This window comes from Garra rufa, chromosome 12, assembly GCF_049309525.1.
Source record: "Garra rufa chromosome 12, GarRuf1.0, whole genome shotgun sequence".
Taxonomy (NCBI): domain Eukaryota; kingdom Metazoa; phylum Chordata; class Actinopteri; order Cypriniformes; family Cyprinidae; genus Garra; species Garra rufa.
Window position 1 is genome coordinate 4,304,723 of NC_133372.1, and position 17,863 is coordinate 4,322,585.

At 36.2% G+C, this 17,863-nt stretch overlaps 1 protein-coding gene across 1 annotated transcript in view; it reads left to right on the forward strand.

Annotated features, from left to right (window-relative positions):
- The window catches only part of ptprfa (protein tyrosine phosphatase receptor type Fa), a 228,632-nt gene that overhangs the window by 68,663 nt on the left and 142,106 nt on the right, over positions 1-17,863 (forward strand). The window contains exon 4 of the mRNA XM_073851773.1: positions 5,978-6,119. Coding sequence (XP_073707874.1) covers positions 5,978-6,119 — 142 coding nt within the window. The remainder of the gene's footprint in view (positions 1-5,977; positions 6,120-17,863) is intronic.

The window sequence follows — 17,863 nt, forward strand, 5'->3', positions numbered from 1 at the left end:
ATATATATATATATATTATATATATATATATATATATATATATATATATATATGTAACAGTGACATTTGTCAGATATTGCAGACATTTGATGTTTTTTGGAACAGATATAGAGTATACCAGCCAGTGCAAAAAAGGTTTAGTCAGACCAGCAGGACAGGTGACCATCCAAGATCCGGTCACCCTAAAGTGACCACAGCAGGCCTGAGCCACCTGTATTGCCAACTGTACTACTGCTGAATGTGCCAGCTGAGCCGAAGACTTCATCAATGCCAGGACAGTGAGGGATGAGCTTTCTACTATTGGCTGGAGAGCAGGGTGACCTGTCAGACCTCCTCTGCTCACTCCTCCAAAAACCTCACATCTGACTGTCAGGGGCCAAACAGAGGCCACAATTGACTCATCAGCAGTAGCATCAGGTCCAGATGAGCCTCTCTGTGGCCTGTTTCGGACCAGAATACAGAGGTGTGTTGATGCCTGGGGTTGAATCAGAGCAATGGTGTTGACTGGCATTCAAAACATGGGCTGTATTATAAAGATGTCATCAGATTGCACCTGCAGTGCAGTTATCACAAGTACAATCCACCTGAAGCATCCTGATAAGTGTCCTGATAAATATCTTGGTCATGGACACAGCAGTCCTAGTTAAAGTATGTGTAACAACATGGCAAAATTAACTATATTTTAGCTTAGTTGTGAGCTTTAACTTAAATGCAATAAAAGTGAATACAAAAAAAGGATGAATTAAGTATATTCAAAATAAATAAAATTATTGTATCTTTCTACTGTAGTGTCCTACAACAAAAATATACACAACAAATAATTGGTTCTTATGAATCAGTTCTTTTAATGAATCATTCACAGAGTGCAAAGCATTATTTGCATATTATTTATGATAATCATATTAACAATTATTTTATTATCGTATTATTTTGATTATGTTGATTTATGATATTAATAATCACTATATATATATATTTTATTATATAATTTAATATATACACTATATATAATTCATTTTAACGGCACTAATTTTATTAACGCGCGATTAATGCAGCGCGCATTTTCTGTTTGACCCACTACGTAGCCCATAGTTAAAGAAATGGATGCACAGTGTTGCCAACCTTGCGAAAAGTGTCTAGCAACAATACCTAAACACATAATTGGACAAACCTAATATAGTTTCTGAGGCTCTCCGGTTTTGCCGAACAAGCGCGAGGTCTCCCAATGCGTGCGCACCTCCCTCTCTTTATATCTGCGTCTGCTCTGTGGAGCAGCGCTTTCAGTTAAACCAGATGTTCTGTTGCTTCCAGTGCTTGAAGTGGGCCGGTACGCAGGCACTTCTGTATTTTATCCTTTTGCGTACTTGCTCTTCTTCGTGCATACCGGCACTTCTGCCGTATTGAATGAATGCAAGCGGAGTCTGTCTACTTTAGGATTGGTGCTGTGGGGTTGATGCGTAAAGCCATAAGAGTATGCAAGCGAAAACGCCGTATTATATACACGTCAAACACATGCATATCATATTAAGTTAATTTCAGCTTATTAATAGGCCTATGTCACGCAACAATTGAATATCGAAGAACGTCTCTGAGTGGGGAGACGGTAGTTCCGGTTAGCTTTTTACAATGGCGGAGGCCGATAAATACTGCTGGACCAAGTCTCTCCGTAACTTGCCTGAAGTCACCTACGACGACGTGGTTCGGATTGTAAATGAACACTCTCAAGTAGAAACGTCCAAACTTAGGAATAGTTTGCCGAAGGGTTTTAAAAAAACACGCTAACATAAATTGTAAGTCTTTGAGAAGAAAATTAAACCGACAGGTCACAGCGGCTAGGCCTATAAGTCACATTTATTATATTCTGAAATACTAATTTGCATTGCAGATTATGCAGTTTTCTGTTGCTACGTGGGCGCTCAGTTTTTTTTTTTTTTTTTTGACATTTAGCCAAAATATAAAGATTCAGCGCTTCACATAAGCAATTTGGTTGCCTCGACAACAAATGCTAGACTAAGACACTCTTCTCATCTCCTCGAATGCAAAAAACATTAGCCTTTATAAATACAGTGCTGTATTATAAATACAGAAAACATGTACATTTTCAATCAACAGTTCTTTATTTACCTTAAGTCTGCAAACAAGCTGAGATGCTTCAAACTGCGCGCCGCACTTCATTCACGAGAGAGGCGGGAGGAATAATACGATTTGACTGACAGTTTAACGAGCCAATGGCGTCACGAGGTTTAGTGGCGGTGGCGTCGTTTACTGACCCAGGATCAGTGAACCGTGGCAGTTATATTTCCGATTTGAGCTTAAAGTATAGAAAAATATATAGCTTTTAGCTTTTGTTGACGCTACCGCGCTACTTGATCAAAAAAATAGCTTAGCTACTGAAAAGCTATTTGATTCAGAAAACAACGAAGCTACCACCACGCTACTAAGTAATGTAGTTAAGCTAGAAACTAGCAATGACTGGAAGTTCTCTTTCCCTACTCCGCGTTCCGGAAGTAGGAAGTGAGACATAGGCCTATAGCACGCCGAATCAGTACATTATAACGAAAACAATACCTTAAAAATATAAAAGAAGCAGGTTTTTGCGATCACATAACTTTAAACAGGTAAACTCCGAAAAAGTCCAAGGATCGTGAAAGCATTCAAACAGGAAGTTAAAAACAATGATAATAATGCAGGGAATAGTGACTTATGTCCAGATGCCGGTAAATGATTCTTTTCAGCGATTGAATCATGATCATAATTCAGGATTTTTTTCAGTCATTATTTCATATTACTTTGGTTGACTGATAACAGAAACACTAAAATATAACAATGGAAACATTTTTGTTGAGAACTTGGCTGCAAGTAATGGAAACCTGGTATTTCTATGTTCTTTTTTTTTCATGTGTCGAATAGACATGAACAAGTTATTTGAAAAACATCTATGACCTTTGAAACATGTCTAGTCTTCATCTTCTATGTCGAGTATGGTTTCACTAATAATAAACATATATTTTCTTAAAGCATCCATATTTGTCCATGCCAATGTTGATTAGAGTATTAATAACTTTAAAAAGTATTAGTTTAAGGTACATTTAGAACAGATAAAAATGTGTGATTAATCGCAAGTTAACTCATGACAACCATGCGATTAATTGCGATTAAATTTTTTTAGCCCTAATATATATATATATATATATATATATATAGTTAATTATAATTATATTATAAATAATAGTAATATTTATTCATTAAAATTAATTAATTATAAATTATATATAATTATTGTAGTTCTCATAATATTTAATCTCCTCAAATATTTAATGCACTGGCTAATATTTTGTGTAACTCTGTTCCAAAATCTAGTGATCAGCCTAAATAAGCAGAATTCATAATCATCTTATAAATTAATTATCTGATATATCATTAAATAAAATGGGTTTTAAGACATATTGTCTTGTAATTACTATTTCTGTAATAATAATAATAATAATAATAATAATAATAATAATAATAATAATAATTAATTTTAATGAATTATAAATCAGATATAATTATATTGTAATTATAATAAATATTATAATTATAATAAATAAATAGGTGTCAAAATCATCAGATTTCATAATTATCTTTCAATTAATAATCTGATTAATCAGTGGGTTTTAAGAAATATTGTCCCATAACTGCTATTTCTGTAATAATAATAATAATAATAATAATAATAATAATTAAAAAATTAGATAAGTAATAATAATTTATATTATTATTGTTATTATTATTATAAATAGGTGCCAAAATAAGCAGAATTCATAATCATCTTACAATTAATAATCTGAATAATCAGTGAGTTTTAAGACATATTGTCGGGTAATTGCTATTTCTGTAATACTACTACTATTACTACTACTACTACTAATTATTATTATTAATATTATTCATAATACCACATTCATAACACAAAAGCTGTTCCAAATAGTAGACAGCATCAAAAAGCAAGATAAATTGATGAGAAATTATCTTAAAATTAAGTTAATAAAAATAATAAGTTTTAATGTATAGTAATATATAAATAATATAGTTGTACATTTAATTACAAAGGTCACTATTACTATGCCCAGTATTTATTTATTATCATGTTTTTTATCTTAGCAATGTCCAAAACTTTGGAGAACTTTAGTTTTTGTCAGTGTTGAATAGGTTATGATGTCTTAGTAGAAAGCAAGGCAGCTCACAATGTTTTGGAACAGAGCCGTGGAGTCTGGTACCATTGGCATGTGCAGTGAATTTTTGAATGATTAATAATTCACTTTTGCAACTAAATTGCAAAAATGCCTCAGAAATCAAAATTATGATGCTAACTTTAGCACATTAACGGCTCATTTACACATTAGCACCTATTCAATATTCAGCGGTTTTGACTGCCTTGATGAGCAGCGGTGTGAAGGTTAGCCAGTCATAACATTTTTCATCTTTAAATTACAGAGAATCATTAAAAAACACACTGTGAATGGTTGTGATGTAAGAAACCAATATATAAATGTTGATAAAATGGATGCTACAGAACTGTGGTTAAATACGGCCCCTTTAAAGTTATTCTGTTGTGAAAGCTCATAAGCTCAAACTGAAGTATTTCATTCCAGGAAATGTTGTGCTTGTTTTCAACATCAGTATAGACAGTGTGAGGCTTCAGCAGGGGGGAGCAGGTTGATCTCAATTTGGCAGTCAACCTAAAAACAGAGAGAAGCTGACGGCAACCCAGGCATGAGGACTCCCTGAGACGACCCTCCTCACACTGTCAACAGAGCTGATTGAGCGTGAACGAGACGGGCTCTGACAGCACCGGCATCTCACTTACTTTAACTCTGTGTCTCACACATCCAATGCAGTGCATTTAGACTGTAGACGAGCTGATCTCTTTAACTTCGCTGTCATATCAGAGTGAGTGAGATTGTTTCCAACTGGTTTTATCACTTTTGGGTACTCAAGACATTTTGCCTGGTAATTGCTATTTCTGTCATGATTTTGTTAACAAGAAATAGCACTGCCAAAAATGACAGTTTTATCATCATTTGCCAACCCCCATGATACACCTTCTTCCATGAAACGCAAAATGAGATGTTAGCCAGAATGTTTTTGTCCACACAAGAAAAGAAACTAAAAAAGCACCATAAAAAAACCATACAAATTGTGCACTTGCAGTCAATTTATTTACTTTTTAATGTATTCATTCTTTATTTGATCATTTTTTGGCTGAACTGCTCTATTATCTGATATATATATATTATATATATATTATTAGAATTTGCAGATTATTTTCATGCATTTTCATGTTTTGAAAGGAGTGCATAAATATGTTGATTCATACAGTTGAGGTCAAAAGTTCACATCCCCATTTCAGAATCTGCAAAATGTTAATTATTTTACATAAATACAAAATGCATGTTATTGTTTATTTACTATTTGCCTGAATACGATATTTCACATAAAAGATGTTTACATATAATCCACAAGGGAAAATAAAAGTTGAATTTATTTAAATGACCCTATTCAAAAGTTTACATCCCCTTGATTCTTAATACTGTGTTGTTACCTGAATTAGCTGTGTTTTTTTGTTTAGTGATAGTTGTTCATGAGTCCCTTGTTAGTCAATGTTGGAAAGGGTTCAAATACACAAAAATGCTAAAAAAACAAAGAATTTGTGGGACCTGAAGGATTTTTCTAAAGAACAGCAGGCAGTTTAACTGTTCAGGACAAAGAAGACTACAACAACTATTACTAAATAACATGCATTTTGCATGATCCCTCTTATTTTGGTAAAATAATTAACATACAACCATGTACATACAACTTTGCAGTGTCGTATAGACAATTGTGTGTCAATGTGTTTATGCATGCAGATCAATCTGATTGTATATTTAAAGAACAACACTTGCTGTTTGATGCTGTAAATATATAATATCACCTGTAAATCTGTGTGTTTCAGGTAATAGAGTTTGATGACGGCTCAGGCTCTGTGCTGCGGATCCAGCCATTACGGACACATCGAGATGAGGCGATTTATGAGTGCACAGCTACCAACAGCGTTGGAGAAATTAACACCAGTGCTAAACTCACTGTATTAGAAGGTAAGAATACATATTCTTGTTCTTTTGCTCTTTCTTAAACAGCATTGTCCTATCATTGTCATGAAGATTTACAGCTGCAGTTATTTTATCTCCATTCATTGCATGCATTGTGTGATTGGGAATTCAGGAGTGAAATCAAAGAAACGCTAGCTGTAGACTGAGTATTTTTATTTTCTCTCACACTCAGTTTCTTACGTGTTGTGCTCTGACTCTCACATAATTACTATTCTGAGAACATGACAAACAGGAATTGAGCTGAAGTTAGATTCAGCAGGTGGTCTGACTAACTAGAGCTTGTGTAGGGCGGGTCATGCAAAGAGCCTTTCATGGCAGGTTTCTTTTAACTTTGAGTTTCCTCGTGTAATGACTGTTAGCTTTGGCAAATATTGACTGGTTTAATGAAGTTACCCGGTTACCTGCACAATAACATATAATCAAAACTGGGGCTGTTTGCTTTTTTAGTGCACATTCCTGCTTTTATTGCACGCAATTCAAAAGCGCAATATCAAAAATAACAACTTGCAAATATCAAAAACAACATTCCTTTTCAGTTAATGTCACATAGGAGATACTCTGGATGGTGAACTTGAACTTTAGTCTTCACGTTGATGTTAAAAAGCCTCCACAATCCATTGCAAACTCACATTCATCCTGATAAGAAACACTAAATTTACATCATCCAGTCTAGATTAATATCCTGTTTTCCACACAAATATGCCTCATTTCAGATATAGATTGGGTTTTGAATGCTGTCTTATGTTGACTTTAAGAAAGATGGAGAAAGAGGTAGATAAGGAGGGAAAAATAATAGAAGCAAGTTGTGGGGGGATTTTTCAGTGACATTTCTTCTGCAGGTAACATTTTTATGCCAGTAGGTGAAGGGAATTCTTTATGTCAAGGAGTCAGTTTGTTTAAAACGCTCATTCATTCAGATTCTTATTCAGTTTATGAGTGAAACATTAAGTCATTCACTCAACCAGTTCTTTCAAAATACTGGTTTATTCCGGAGTTAATAAAGTGACTCTTTTTTAGTGAGTCATTTGAATCATTCACTGAACTTTTTTAAATTTATTAAAAACACTCATTCGTTCAAGAATTAATCAAGTGACTGTCTTTATGAGTCAAGCATTGAATTATTCACTCAACCAGTTCATTCAAAATGCTGGTTTATTCAGGAATTAGTAATAAGTGACTCTTTATGAGTAAAGCATTGAATCATTTACTCAACCAATTCATTCAAAACACTGGTTTATTCAGGAATAAATCAAGTGACTCTTTTTGAGTGAGTCATTTGAATCATTCACGGAACTCATTCATTCAAGAATTAATCAGGTGACTGGCTTTATGAGTGAACTATTGAATCATTCACTTAAATGATTTTTTGAAGCACTGATTCATTGAGGAATTAATCCATTGACTCTCTTTATGAGTGAGTCATTAAATCATTCATTCAGCTTATTTGTTAAAAAAATGCAGATTCATTCAGGAATAAATCAAGTAATTTTCCTTTGAGTGAGTCATTGAATTATTTCTTCAACTGATTTGTTCAAAGCACTGATTCATTGATGAATAAATCCAGTGACTCTCTTTATGAGTGAGCCATTAAATCATTGATTCGGCTGATTTGTTAAAAAATGCTGATTCATTCAGGAATAAATCAAGTGAATTTCTTTTAAGTGAGTCGCTGAATTATTTATTCAACTGATTTGTTCGAAACACTGATTCATTGATGAATAAATCCAGTGACTAAATTTTTGAGTGAGCCATTAAATCATTGATTCGGCTGATTTGTTCAAAAATGCTGATTCATTCAGGAATAAATCAAGTGTTTTTCTTTTGAGTGAGTCATTTAATTATTTCTTCAACTGAGTCATTCAAAGCACTGATTAAAACACCTATTGTGTGTTGCTCGAAGATCATTTTACTGTGGCTTTATCTGAAATTGTTTCAGTGCAAAAATAGACTGCCATTAATGTGTCTAATATCTAAGTACTCAATATTATCTTTTTGTTTATTGAACTGTTATAAAAGCACATTGTTGGTTTAAATATTAACTGCAGTGATTACCTGTGATCCTGTGTCTATGGCCGAATCTGTGTTGACATTAAGAACAAACAGTTTTGCTAATGTGATATTGATTAAATATATCTGTCCAAAAAGCTCTTCAAAATATTTCCTGCCCTACTGGTGTTTTCTGTTCGATTGCTGGAATCTTGGTACATGCTGACTGAAGGAAACTGTAAGAAGTTCAGCCAGACCAGGCATTTTGTTCTCAGTGGTTTGTTATTCTGCTGATGGTTATGAAGCTTATCAGCTCTCCATCTCACAGGACTGTGAGGGGAAGAAACACACACACACAAGCGTACACACACACACACAAACACACACTCTGCCACAGGATTGGAACATGTGCAGCGTTCTGATAGCTGCCTCTGTTTTCCGTAAGGCTTGCTGTGGTTCCTCCGCTCAAAGCTAGGGTTGTGTGCGTGTGTGCGTTTGTGTTTAAAGATTCGAGTTCATTTCAGGCCACATTTGAGCAGATTACCTGTGCCTGCAGCTCTGATAGAGTGATCTTTCCATGCCTGGCCCTGTGACCCTGCGGTAGCTTACAGCACACACACACACAGATAGAAGCGATATGCGTTATAATGTGAGCATGCAGTACACTGCAGCTGGATTCATGTTCAAACATGAGGAATATGGAGGTGCTGATACTACATGGTGATAAATCTCAGTCCAAACACTGGTTTTAGACAAAGAGCCGATGCGGCTGCTTGCTTTACTGCACAGTTACAGCTCACTGAAATTCAACATCCCCTTATAAAGGCGGTTCTAGTCATAGCACGGCACCACGGGGCACAAATCAGGGTGTCTTTTGTAATATATCTGCACGCTAATCTGGGGAATTGAATTATTCAGATAGAGGGAGGAAAGTTGTGGGTTTATGCAACGCCAAGTGTGTTGAAAGTGGGCCACGCTCTCTTATGCTTTCGGTCCAAAAATGTGTTTGGAGCCACGGATCAGCAGGTGGGCTAAACCTGTGCAGGAATCAGGTTTGTAGGTTAGGTGTTACGTCTGTGATCTGGTTATATTGGGAGCGTCATTTCTCACCCGTCCTTTTGTTTACATCAGTGTTCTCCTCCCCAGGCTAGCAGATTTTCTTGGCTGGTTGTTACCAAAGTGCTTTTCTCAAATTTGAGCAGTGTGTATTGACAATTGCACGCTGGAACACATGGTGCTAATCAAGCGTGACGATAAAGCACAACATGACAATAAGAATAAATCAGCGCTAATTATGTTGCTTCTGTTGAGGGTTTGTTCATTTATGTTTTATTGTATAATCAAGTCTTCGAGCCTGTTCACCTCCTTGGTGAACCTCCTCCTTTTTTTTCGTGTCTTGTCTCTTCTCTGTTTGTGTATCATCTCATCTTTTCTCATTTCATCTCTTTTCACTTCTCTTCTCTGCTCTGACTGTAAGGCTAGAGGTGGTGACTCAGTATGATTTTGCAGTTCTTTCTTTGAGTTTTACAGTCCTGTTCTTGCTGCTGTAACAAATGATTTCACCTGAAAAGAAAGAAAGGCTCCTCCAAAGGGATTTCACTGCAATGATCAGCATGCTAAATCTGAGCTCAAGAAGAGCAAGGCCTTTTCAGGATCTTCTAAATATGCACTGCATGCTCCACCATGCAATGGAAAAACTCCTCTTGGTATCTTTTCCCAGAATGACAGAAAGTGTCAACTGGAGCGCTACAACTTATAAGTGACATAAATGTAAAACTCGTACACAGACGTCTCCCCTGACAGAAAGCCAATATATAGCACCGCTTCCCCTGCATGCAAATAGATGATGTGATTCAGACAGGTAATTTTATCCCATAGACATTTGCAAATGTATTTCTCCCACTGAAGTCATTCCTTATCTGCAAACATGCTCCGCAGACAGACTCCATCTGTTTACTTCTCCCCGCTGCTCGCCTGCTTACGTCTTGAAGCTGTTAGAAAGGCCTTTCCAAAGATCAGCTAATGCGTATAACAGGGCAGTGGGCAGAAATTACAACATGCCATTTCCATTTTGGCGTTTCACACACACAGAGTTGCTGATCCATGACATAGGTTTAGTTTCCAGTGGTTGGCAGTGGCCCAGTCTCCCACTGAGCTGAGTTAGACTTTAGCAAAATATCAATTACTCAGCTCTCCATCAATGGTGTACTGCAGCAGGGTAAACACACCTCCTTCCTCAGCATCACACCGGGCTACCTGCCATATCCACCTGCAGGAGACATTTAACACTACATGCAGCTAAATTCACCCTCAGAACACTGCATATGTGTGTGTGAGAGAGAGCGTATGTGATGGTGTTTGGTAAAAGCTGCCTGTTTGCACATGCTGGGCACAATAGATTTCAATCATAATATCTTTCACAACAGATTTCTTTCTTTCTCTTTCTCTCTATCTAATGTTTTATCTTTCTATGTATCATTTTATCTATTGTTCTGTCTATCTATCTATCTATCTATCTATCTATCTATCTATCTATCTATCTATCTATCTATCTATCTATCTATCTATCTATTTATCTATCTATCTATCTATCGTTCTACCATTCTATCGTTCTATCAGTCTATCTATTAGTCTATCTATCGGTCTATCTGTCCATTGTCCACCCATCTATTCATCTCTTCATTCCTTCTATCTATCTATCTATCTATCTATCTATCTATCTATCTATCTATCTATCTATCTATCTATCTATCTATCTATCTATCTATCTATCTATCTATCTATCGTTCTACCATTCTATCTTTCTATCAGTCTATCTATTAGTCTATCTATCTGTCTATCTGTCCATCGTCCACCCATCTATTCATCCACCTTTCTGTCCATCTATCCATCTCTTCATTCCTTCTATCTATCTATCTATCTATTTATCTATCTATCTATCTATCTATCTATCTATCTATCTATCTATCTATCTATCTATCTATCTATCTATCGATCGATCGATCGATCGATCGATCGATCGATCGATCGATCGATCGTTCGTTCGTTCGTTCGTTCGTTCGTTCGTTCGTTCGTTCGTTCGTTCGTTCGTTCGTTCGTTCGTTCGCTCGCTCGTTCGTTCGTTCGTTCGTTCGTTCGTTCGTTCGTTCGTTCGTTCGTTCGTTCGTTCGTTCGTTCGTTCGTTCGTTCTATCTATCGTTCTATCTATCTATCTATCGTTCTATCTATTCATCCACCTTTCTATCTTTCTGTCCATCTATCCATTCGTCCATCCATCAAAATGTGTATTTGTGCCGCTATATAAGTCTGTGTAGTAAAGATTAGTATTTACCTGCATATACTGAAAAGGCCAGACAAGGACATGAGACAGCCCAGCCAGCAAAAACGCCAAATATGTCATGAATATTCCATGTATCATCCAGCTCTAGAATGTATGTGTTTGCTGGTTGGTTACAACCCACCATTTGCACATATGGCAGTTATGTGAAATCACTGTTGTTGTATCCACACTACAGAGCGATTATAAGCCCAGTGCTGCAGAGAAAGAAAGAGCCAGATGGGAGAACAGACAGAAGGTGCACCTGATGCTGGAGGGAAGAGTGGGTGACTGAGGTCCGTGATCAGAATGTGCAGCGTAATGAAATATGAATGATGAAGAACACTCACCGGCTCCGACTGAGGCAGACTTTTCAATAGTATCCAGTCCTACAGAGTCTCAATCGCATACATAAACACACATACACCGCTGAGTGAAGAATATGCATAAATAATCAGCATTACATTTGAATGAGCACAGCTCTTCATATATCCTATATTCTGCTTCAGATGTTCTCTTTCCAGCTGGTTACAACCCTTTATAAAATACTGGGTGGTACCGTGGTAAAGGGATGTATTTTCTTGAGATATGGTAGTTTTATATAGAGGCTTCCATATACCTTTGCTATAAAAGGTGGTAAATGTACTTCACAGTGCATTTCTAAAAGCCATATCCACAAAAAGCATGTCACCATGGTACAGACATGTAACTCAAGCTGGCTCATTAATCCAGTTGTTTGTTTGTTTGTTTTCTTTGAAGTTCAGAATGTCAAGCTAACCTTCACGGCGTTCTCATTAAACTGCCGCACTGAATCTGTGTCTTCCTCGCCGCTGTAATCTCTCTGTGTTAGTGTGAATGTTGTTTGATCCAGATGAGAGGCACAGAAATATAGAAGGTTTGAAATCTTTTCCTCTAAGCATTTCGATTCTCTTCTCCACCTTAAATTGATCTGAGACTGGCTTGTGAATAATTGACACTGGAGGTGATACAACAGAGGAACACTTCTCATTTCACTTGATGTTGGGACTAAATATACAGAGGAAATGTGGGCTGGAGCCCAGAGATTGCGTTTCTTTTACTCTGTTTCTACACATATCATGTATTATTGAAATGAAAAAAAGTTTGCATGTTAGAATTTTCTTTGGACGAAGAGCTATGTATGCTCTTTCAATCAGTCTTCCTCAGAAACATCACATCTAAAAAAGCTTCATCAAAGCGTGAACTTTCTGACTGAGCATTGGCATTAAAGTGAGCGTTCAGCCAAAAATTAAAATTCTGTCATCATTTCCTCACCCTCAAATCTGAATGTCTTTATTTCCTCAATTAAACACAAAAGAAGATATTTTAAAGAAAGTTTCAGCTTTTTTGATCCTTACAATAAGTCAATGAAGTTCAAAACAAAATTGGACCCCATTGACTTTCATTGTATCAACAGTTTTCATTAATATTTAGAATTATTGAATTATTTTATGTTTTTATGTGTTTTTTTAATCTTATTTATTGGTTTCTTTCAAAAATACATCTAGATACTTTTTGTTAGGTCTTAGTTTATTTAGTTTTAGTTATTTTAGTACTTCAACTTAAACTAAACGAGTATACAAAATGTTTCCTTTGAAACTATCTGAAATAAAATATGTTGTTTTCAAATATTTATTTCTTTATATTTTTATTGTTTTGGTTTTAATTAAAGGTAATAACCCTGGTTCCACAGAAAAAAAAAAACTAGAGTGATACAGATCAGATTTTAAATAATGAGTTGCAGATGTCTTCTTTAGGAATATGCATATATTCCTGTGTTATATTGAAATATTTATGATTAATCATTATGTTTCCTAATGGATTTCCGTATGGCCCTGAATTTAATGAAGAACTTATTGGATCATAAATTCTAGCTAAAATCCTATTGCTTGTGAACATGTCATGCTTCCTAAATGGTTACCAATTTAATATGTCTTGTTAATCTGGGAGACTTGTGACAGATGTTAATGATAGTGAATTGAATCCAACTCATTGGCATATATGTGTGTATGATGGGTTTTCTTCATCAGCTTTTATTCCATCAAAGCAATTGGCCCATGAGATGGCATTTCAGTCATATTTACATTAATCAGTATATGCTTAAAATGTTGGTCATCATCAGCCATGGTCATAAATGAAAAAAAGAGCTTCAATCTGGTTTAATTTCCCTTAGGATGTGTGAGGTATGACCTCATATCACAGAACGCGGCTCAGCTGTCTTACGCTCAAAGCGATGGTGTCACTGAATGCTGAAAGAGATCCTTCGAAATCCTCCAGACCGCTTTTCACAGTAGAAACTGCTTTCCTACAAACATGTACAATCTCACGTATGTTCAAACCCTCAGGCTAGAGTGTTGAAGACGGTACAGTTGAATCCCACGGAAACATGTTCTGGTCATGTTAAATCCCACAGTCAAAATAAAAAGGTATGTTTTTTTTTTTTTTTTGGACAATGGCCAATTTTTGTAGCACATCATTTTTAATGCACACAATATTTTTTTTTTTTAAATATGCATAAAGGCCGTGCAACAAATGCTGAGAGTTAGTTTAAATAATATATTTTTTACAATGCAGACTTTTGATTTCTGAGTTAAATGCGACCCAGACATGTTCTCGACAGGTTTTGTGAGATTCCTGACACATAATATGTCATTTTGAACTCTGCTCGGTGTTCTGCTCTGATTATTTCCTCTGTCGCTGTAAATTTAAATGTTTATGCTGAAGGTGAAAGGCTGGTTCAGGTTTATTTACAAATCCTGTGTGTCTGCTCTTAGTCTTTGCTACCTTTTATTCGAGGTCATTTTGTATGGCTGGATGGTATTGTTATGATCATCCTTTGCTCTTCTGAAACCCTTGTTTGAGTCCTTTGAGCAAATAAGAAAGTCGAAATGGAAGTTCAAAGACACCGATATATGAAAGGAGTACAAGGCTGAGAGGGGGCATTGCTTCATTTCTGTGCTAGCTTAGCAACACAGCAGTGTGTGAAGTAACCACAACAAGGCTAGTAATTTGCCCTGCTGGGGTGGAATCAGTCTGGCAGAGAAGCACTTTATTACGGAGGCAGTTAGCCATGTATTCGTTCAATTGTTAAACTGCATAACCGAGACGGAATAGCCTAGAAATGGACCATGTCCTGGCTGCTCGACTGCTAAACGAACTACCTCGTTTCCTTCAGTGAAATATAAACAGTCTAACATGTAAATGAATTGCTGTAGTAAAACAAATAACACCTGCGTTCAAAACCAAGCATTTTTAAATCATAAAAAAGTCAACTGCGATTAGCATATTTATCATTCATGCATGTTTGATTATTAAATATTTTGCCTTTATTTTACACATTCACATCTCCTAAATCAGCACAGAAAGTGTGACTCTAAGTAACTCTTTAGTTTTACAGTCAGAACATCCAGATTTCTTAATGCGAGAAACCCTCATGCCTTTAAAAATGTGTTAATGACTGTAATGTGAGATGCCATTTAAACTGCTGCGCATGTAGCGTCTAATTTCTGCATGCCAGAAAAGAACGTCTGTTTTCGGAGGCGCCAGTCTGGTGCCACGACGGAGTCCTGACCTCTGACCTGACCATCCTCCTGTTCGTGTGTCCTGTTTAGTAGATTCATGCAGAGAAATCCAAAGCTTGAGCTGAATCTAGGTTCATTTCAGCAGCAGAAGCTCATCCAAGACTTACTGTAGGAGTCCACAATTGTAAATAGCAATGTAATAGTTTTCTTTTTATGTATAGATCAATTTAAATAATCAATGACCAAGATTTAGATTATAATTAAAGCAAATGTAAGGTCAGTTGTGACTCTTCTGCTCACCAAGGCTGCATTTATTTGATCAAAAATATAGTAAAAACAGTAAAAATGTTAAATATTATTACAATGTAAAATAACTGCATCCTGTGTAAATAAATTGTAAAATGTAATTTATTTCTATGACACAAAGCAGAATTTTCCTGCACCATTGTTCCAGTCTTCAGTGTCACATGATCCTTCAGAAATCATTCTAATATGCTGATTTGCTGTTTAATACAGTCATATTCTTGTGGAAATGATGATACGTGTTATTTTTCAGGATGGTTTGATTAATAGAAAATTCAAAAGAACAGTATTTGAAATATAAATCTTTGTTCATTTTAATGCATCCCTGCTAAATAAATGTATCAAAACTTTTGAACAGCACTGTGTATATGCAGTGGCGCCTCCATGATTTTTTTCATAGGGTGGCCGAAAGGAGCCAGTAAAAATGTTAGGGTGGCACAATACAATACAAAAAAAATGCATGCCTAGATCTGATCGAAGACAATAATTTTTGGCATTATTTCTGGTAGCATATAAAGTTATAGGCTTCAAAACTTCAGTATTACTCTTTATAGAGCAAAATAGAAAAAGTCGCTCTGCAATTTAACTAAAAATAACCTAGTCTTTATTTGGAGTGCAAATTTTCAAATGAGATTAAAAATAAACAAGAAAGCATATATGTTTAATCGGCATATTCATCAAAATAGACACAAGCTTAATACATGTGCAGCCCGAGCCCGACGGGCAGCATCGAGCTTGCCTTCAGCGCAGTTTGAAGAGTTGCACAATCATGCGCACGCAATAAAGCTTGCCACAAAGCACAGGCAGAGGTAATTACCATGAATGTGTCGGGGGAAATAGTAAGGTAATATTTAAAAAAAAATTAAGCTGACGATCCTGACACGCCATTTCCTCATTGGACGCGTCTTTAGAGAGAATTGCATTTTTAAGGATTTCATAGCCTAATAAAAGATTTTGCTTTCGGTTTCGGTTCATTATTGTAATACGCTTCTGTTCAAGACCAAGACGACAGAAGCTCATCTTCTATGCAAGGGCCAGGGGGTAATAGTAGAACAGAGTAACAGGGGCCCTTGGCGACGGGGTGCCCATCGCGAACCCCTCCCTTTCCACTGAACGTGGTCTTCTATGTTTTCTTTTTTTATAGGCTAAAGTCACAAAGTTTTGTTGATATTGTGAGTGCACACAAATAAATGTAGCCCTCAGCTTTACAGGTCCGAATAATTTATTACTCTTACCTTTATGAGCAAAAATTATGCCGTATTTTAAGTTGTTTCCAGTGCAAGTGATCGCGCTGCACCTCCAAGTCCTGTAAGCCCAAAATTAGCTTTCACTTTCCGCATGCACAAACGATTGGATATGGGTCTAACAGCGTACAATTACATAGGTTAAATGTTTAAACTAACATATATAATATGATTGAACAGTTTAATATCCAGAGATTTTATTTCAGACAAGTCGTGATTATTTGAGAAGGCTAAATTGATCAAACATAGGCTATGTTCGACTCGCTGGTCGTTTTGAAAATCAAAAACTAACATTTAACGAACAAACAAATGCTCCAAACACTTTTCTAAATTAACTTAAAATAATAACGAAATGAAATATAATATAATCTCTTTGTCATTGCATACAAAACTGACTGCATGCTTCGCGTTGTGGCTGCGCTTGTGAGAGTGCTTGAAGTCGCCGCAACTCAAGAGGTGGAGGGGTTGAGAGCGTATTCTACATTACACATCATAGAAGTTTATTATATTTATTTCTAATATTGTGTTTTGTCAATGTCCGTGTTAATTTATAAAATAAAATTATTATTATTATTATAGTGTCATTTTAGGGGTGGCCGCGGCCCCCCCTGGCCCCCCCTTGGAGGCGCCACTGTGTATATAAGGACAAATCTGTTTCATAGCTGGTAATGAATATTTTAGGCCGTTGCTGTTCCAATATTTTTACTTTTAAGAAAAAAAAAACTGAATTGTACATTCAGGCCCTTCATAACTCTGTTAGCAGTCACTGGCTGTGTGAATCTGGCACAAAAGCATTCAGTCCCCTCTCTTCTGTGTATTTGATTACGTGGTTACTGTAGGGAGATCATGTTACTGCAGTGACTGTAAAAACACATCAAGGCTTTCATACATACATTAACTATGAGCACAAAGTAAAGGAAACTCTATAGGAGTTCTTTGAAAATTCCACAGCTTTTTTAGCGGCTTATGTATTAGTGGTGTCCTCTGCTAATTTACAATATAGAGAGGGTGTTAACCAGAGATGGCCTCAAGCACATGGAGATCTTCGCAGAACAAGTGTACTTGGTGACATAGCGTATTATATAAGGAGCAAAGGAGAAGCATGCAGCTAAGCATGCTCGGTAGTTAGCGCTGCACGTCGCCTCTAAAGCTCATCATTAGACAGTGTGTTGCCGTCAGCCCTGAGGCTTTCTTTATCTCTCTCTCTTTCGCTCTCACTGAACGATCTTTTCTGTTCTTCTGCACTCTGTTTAAGGATGCATACCTGCAGACGTGCTTCGTCTCGCTCTGTTATTAAACCGTTACATAAAAAATAACATCATGGAAAAATATGTTTTTGCA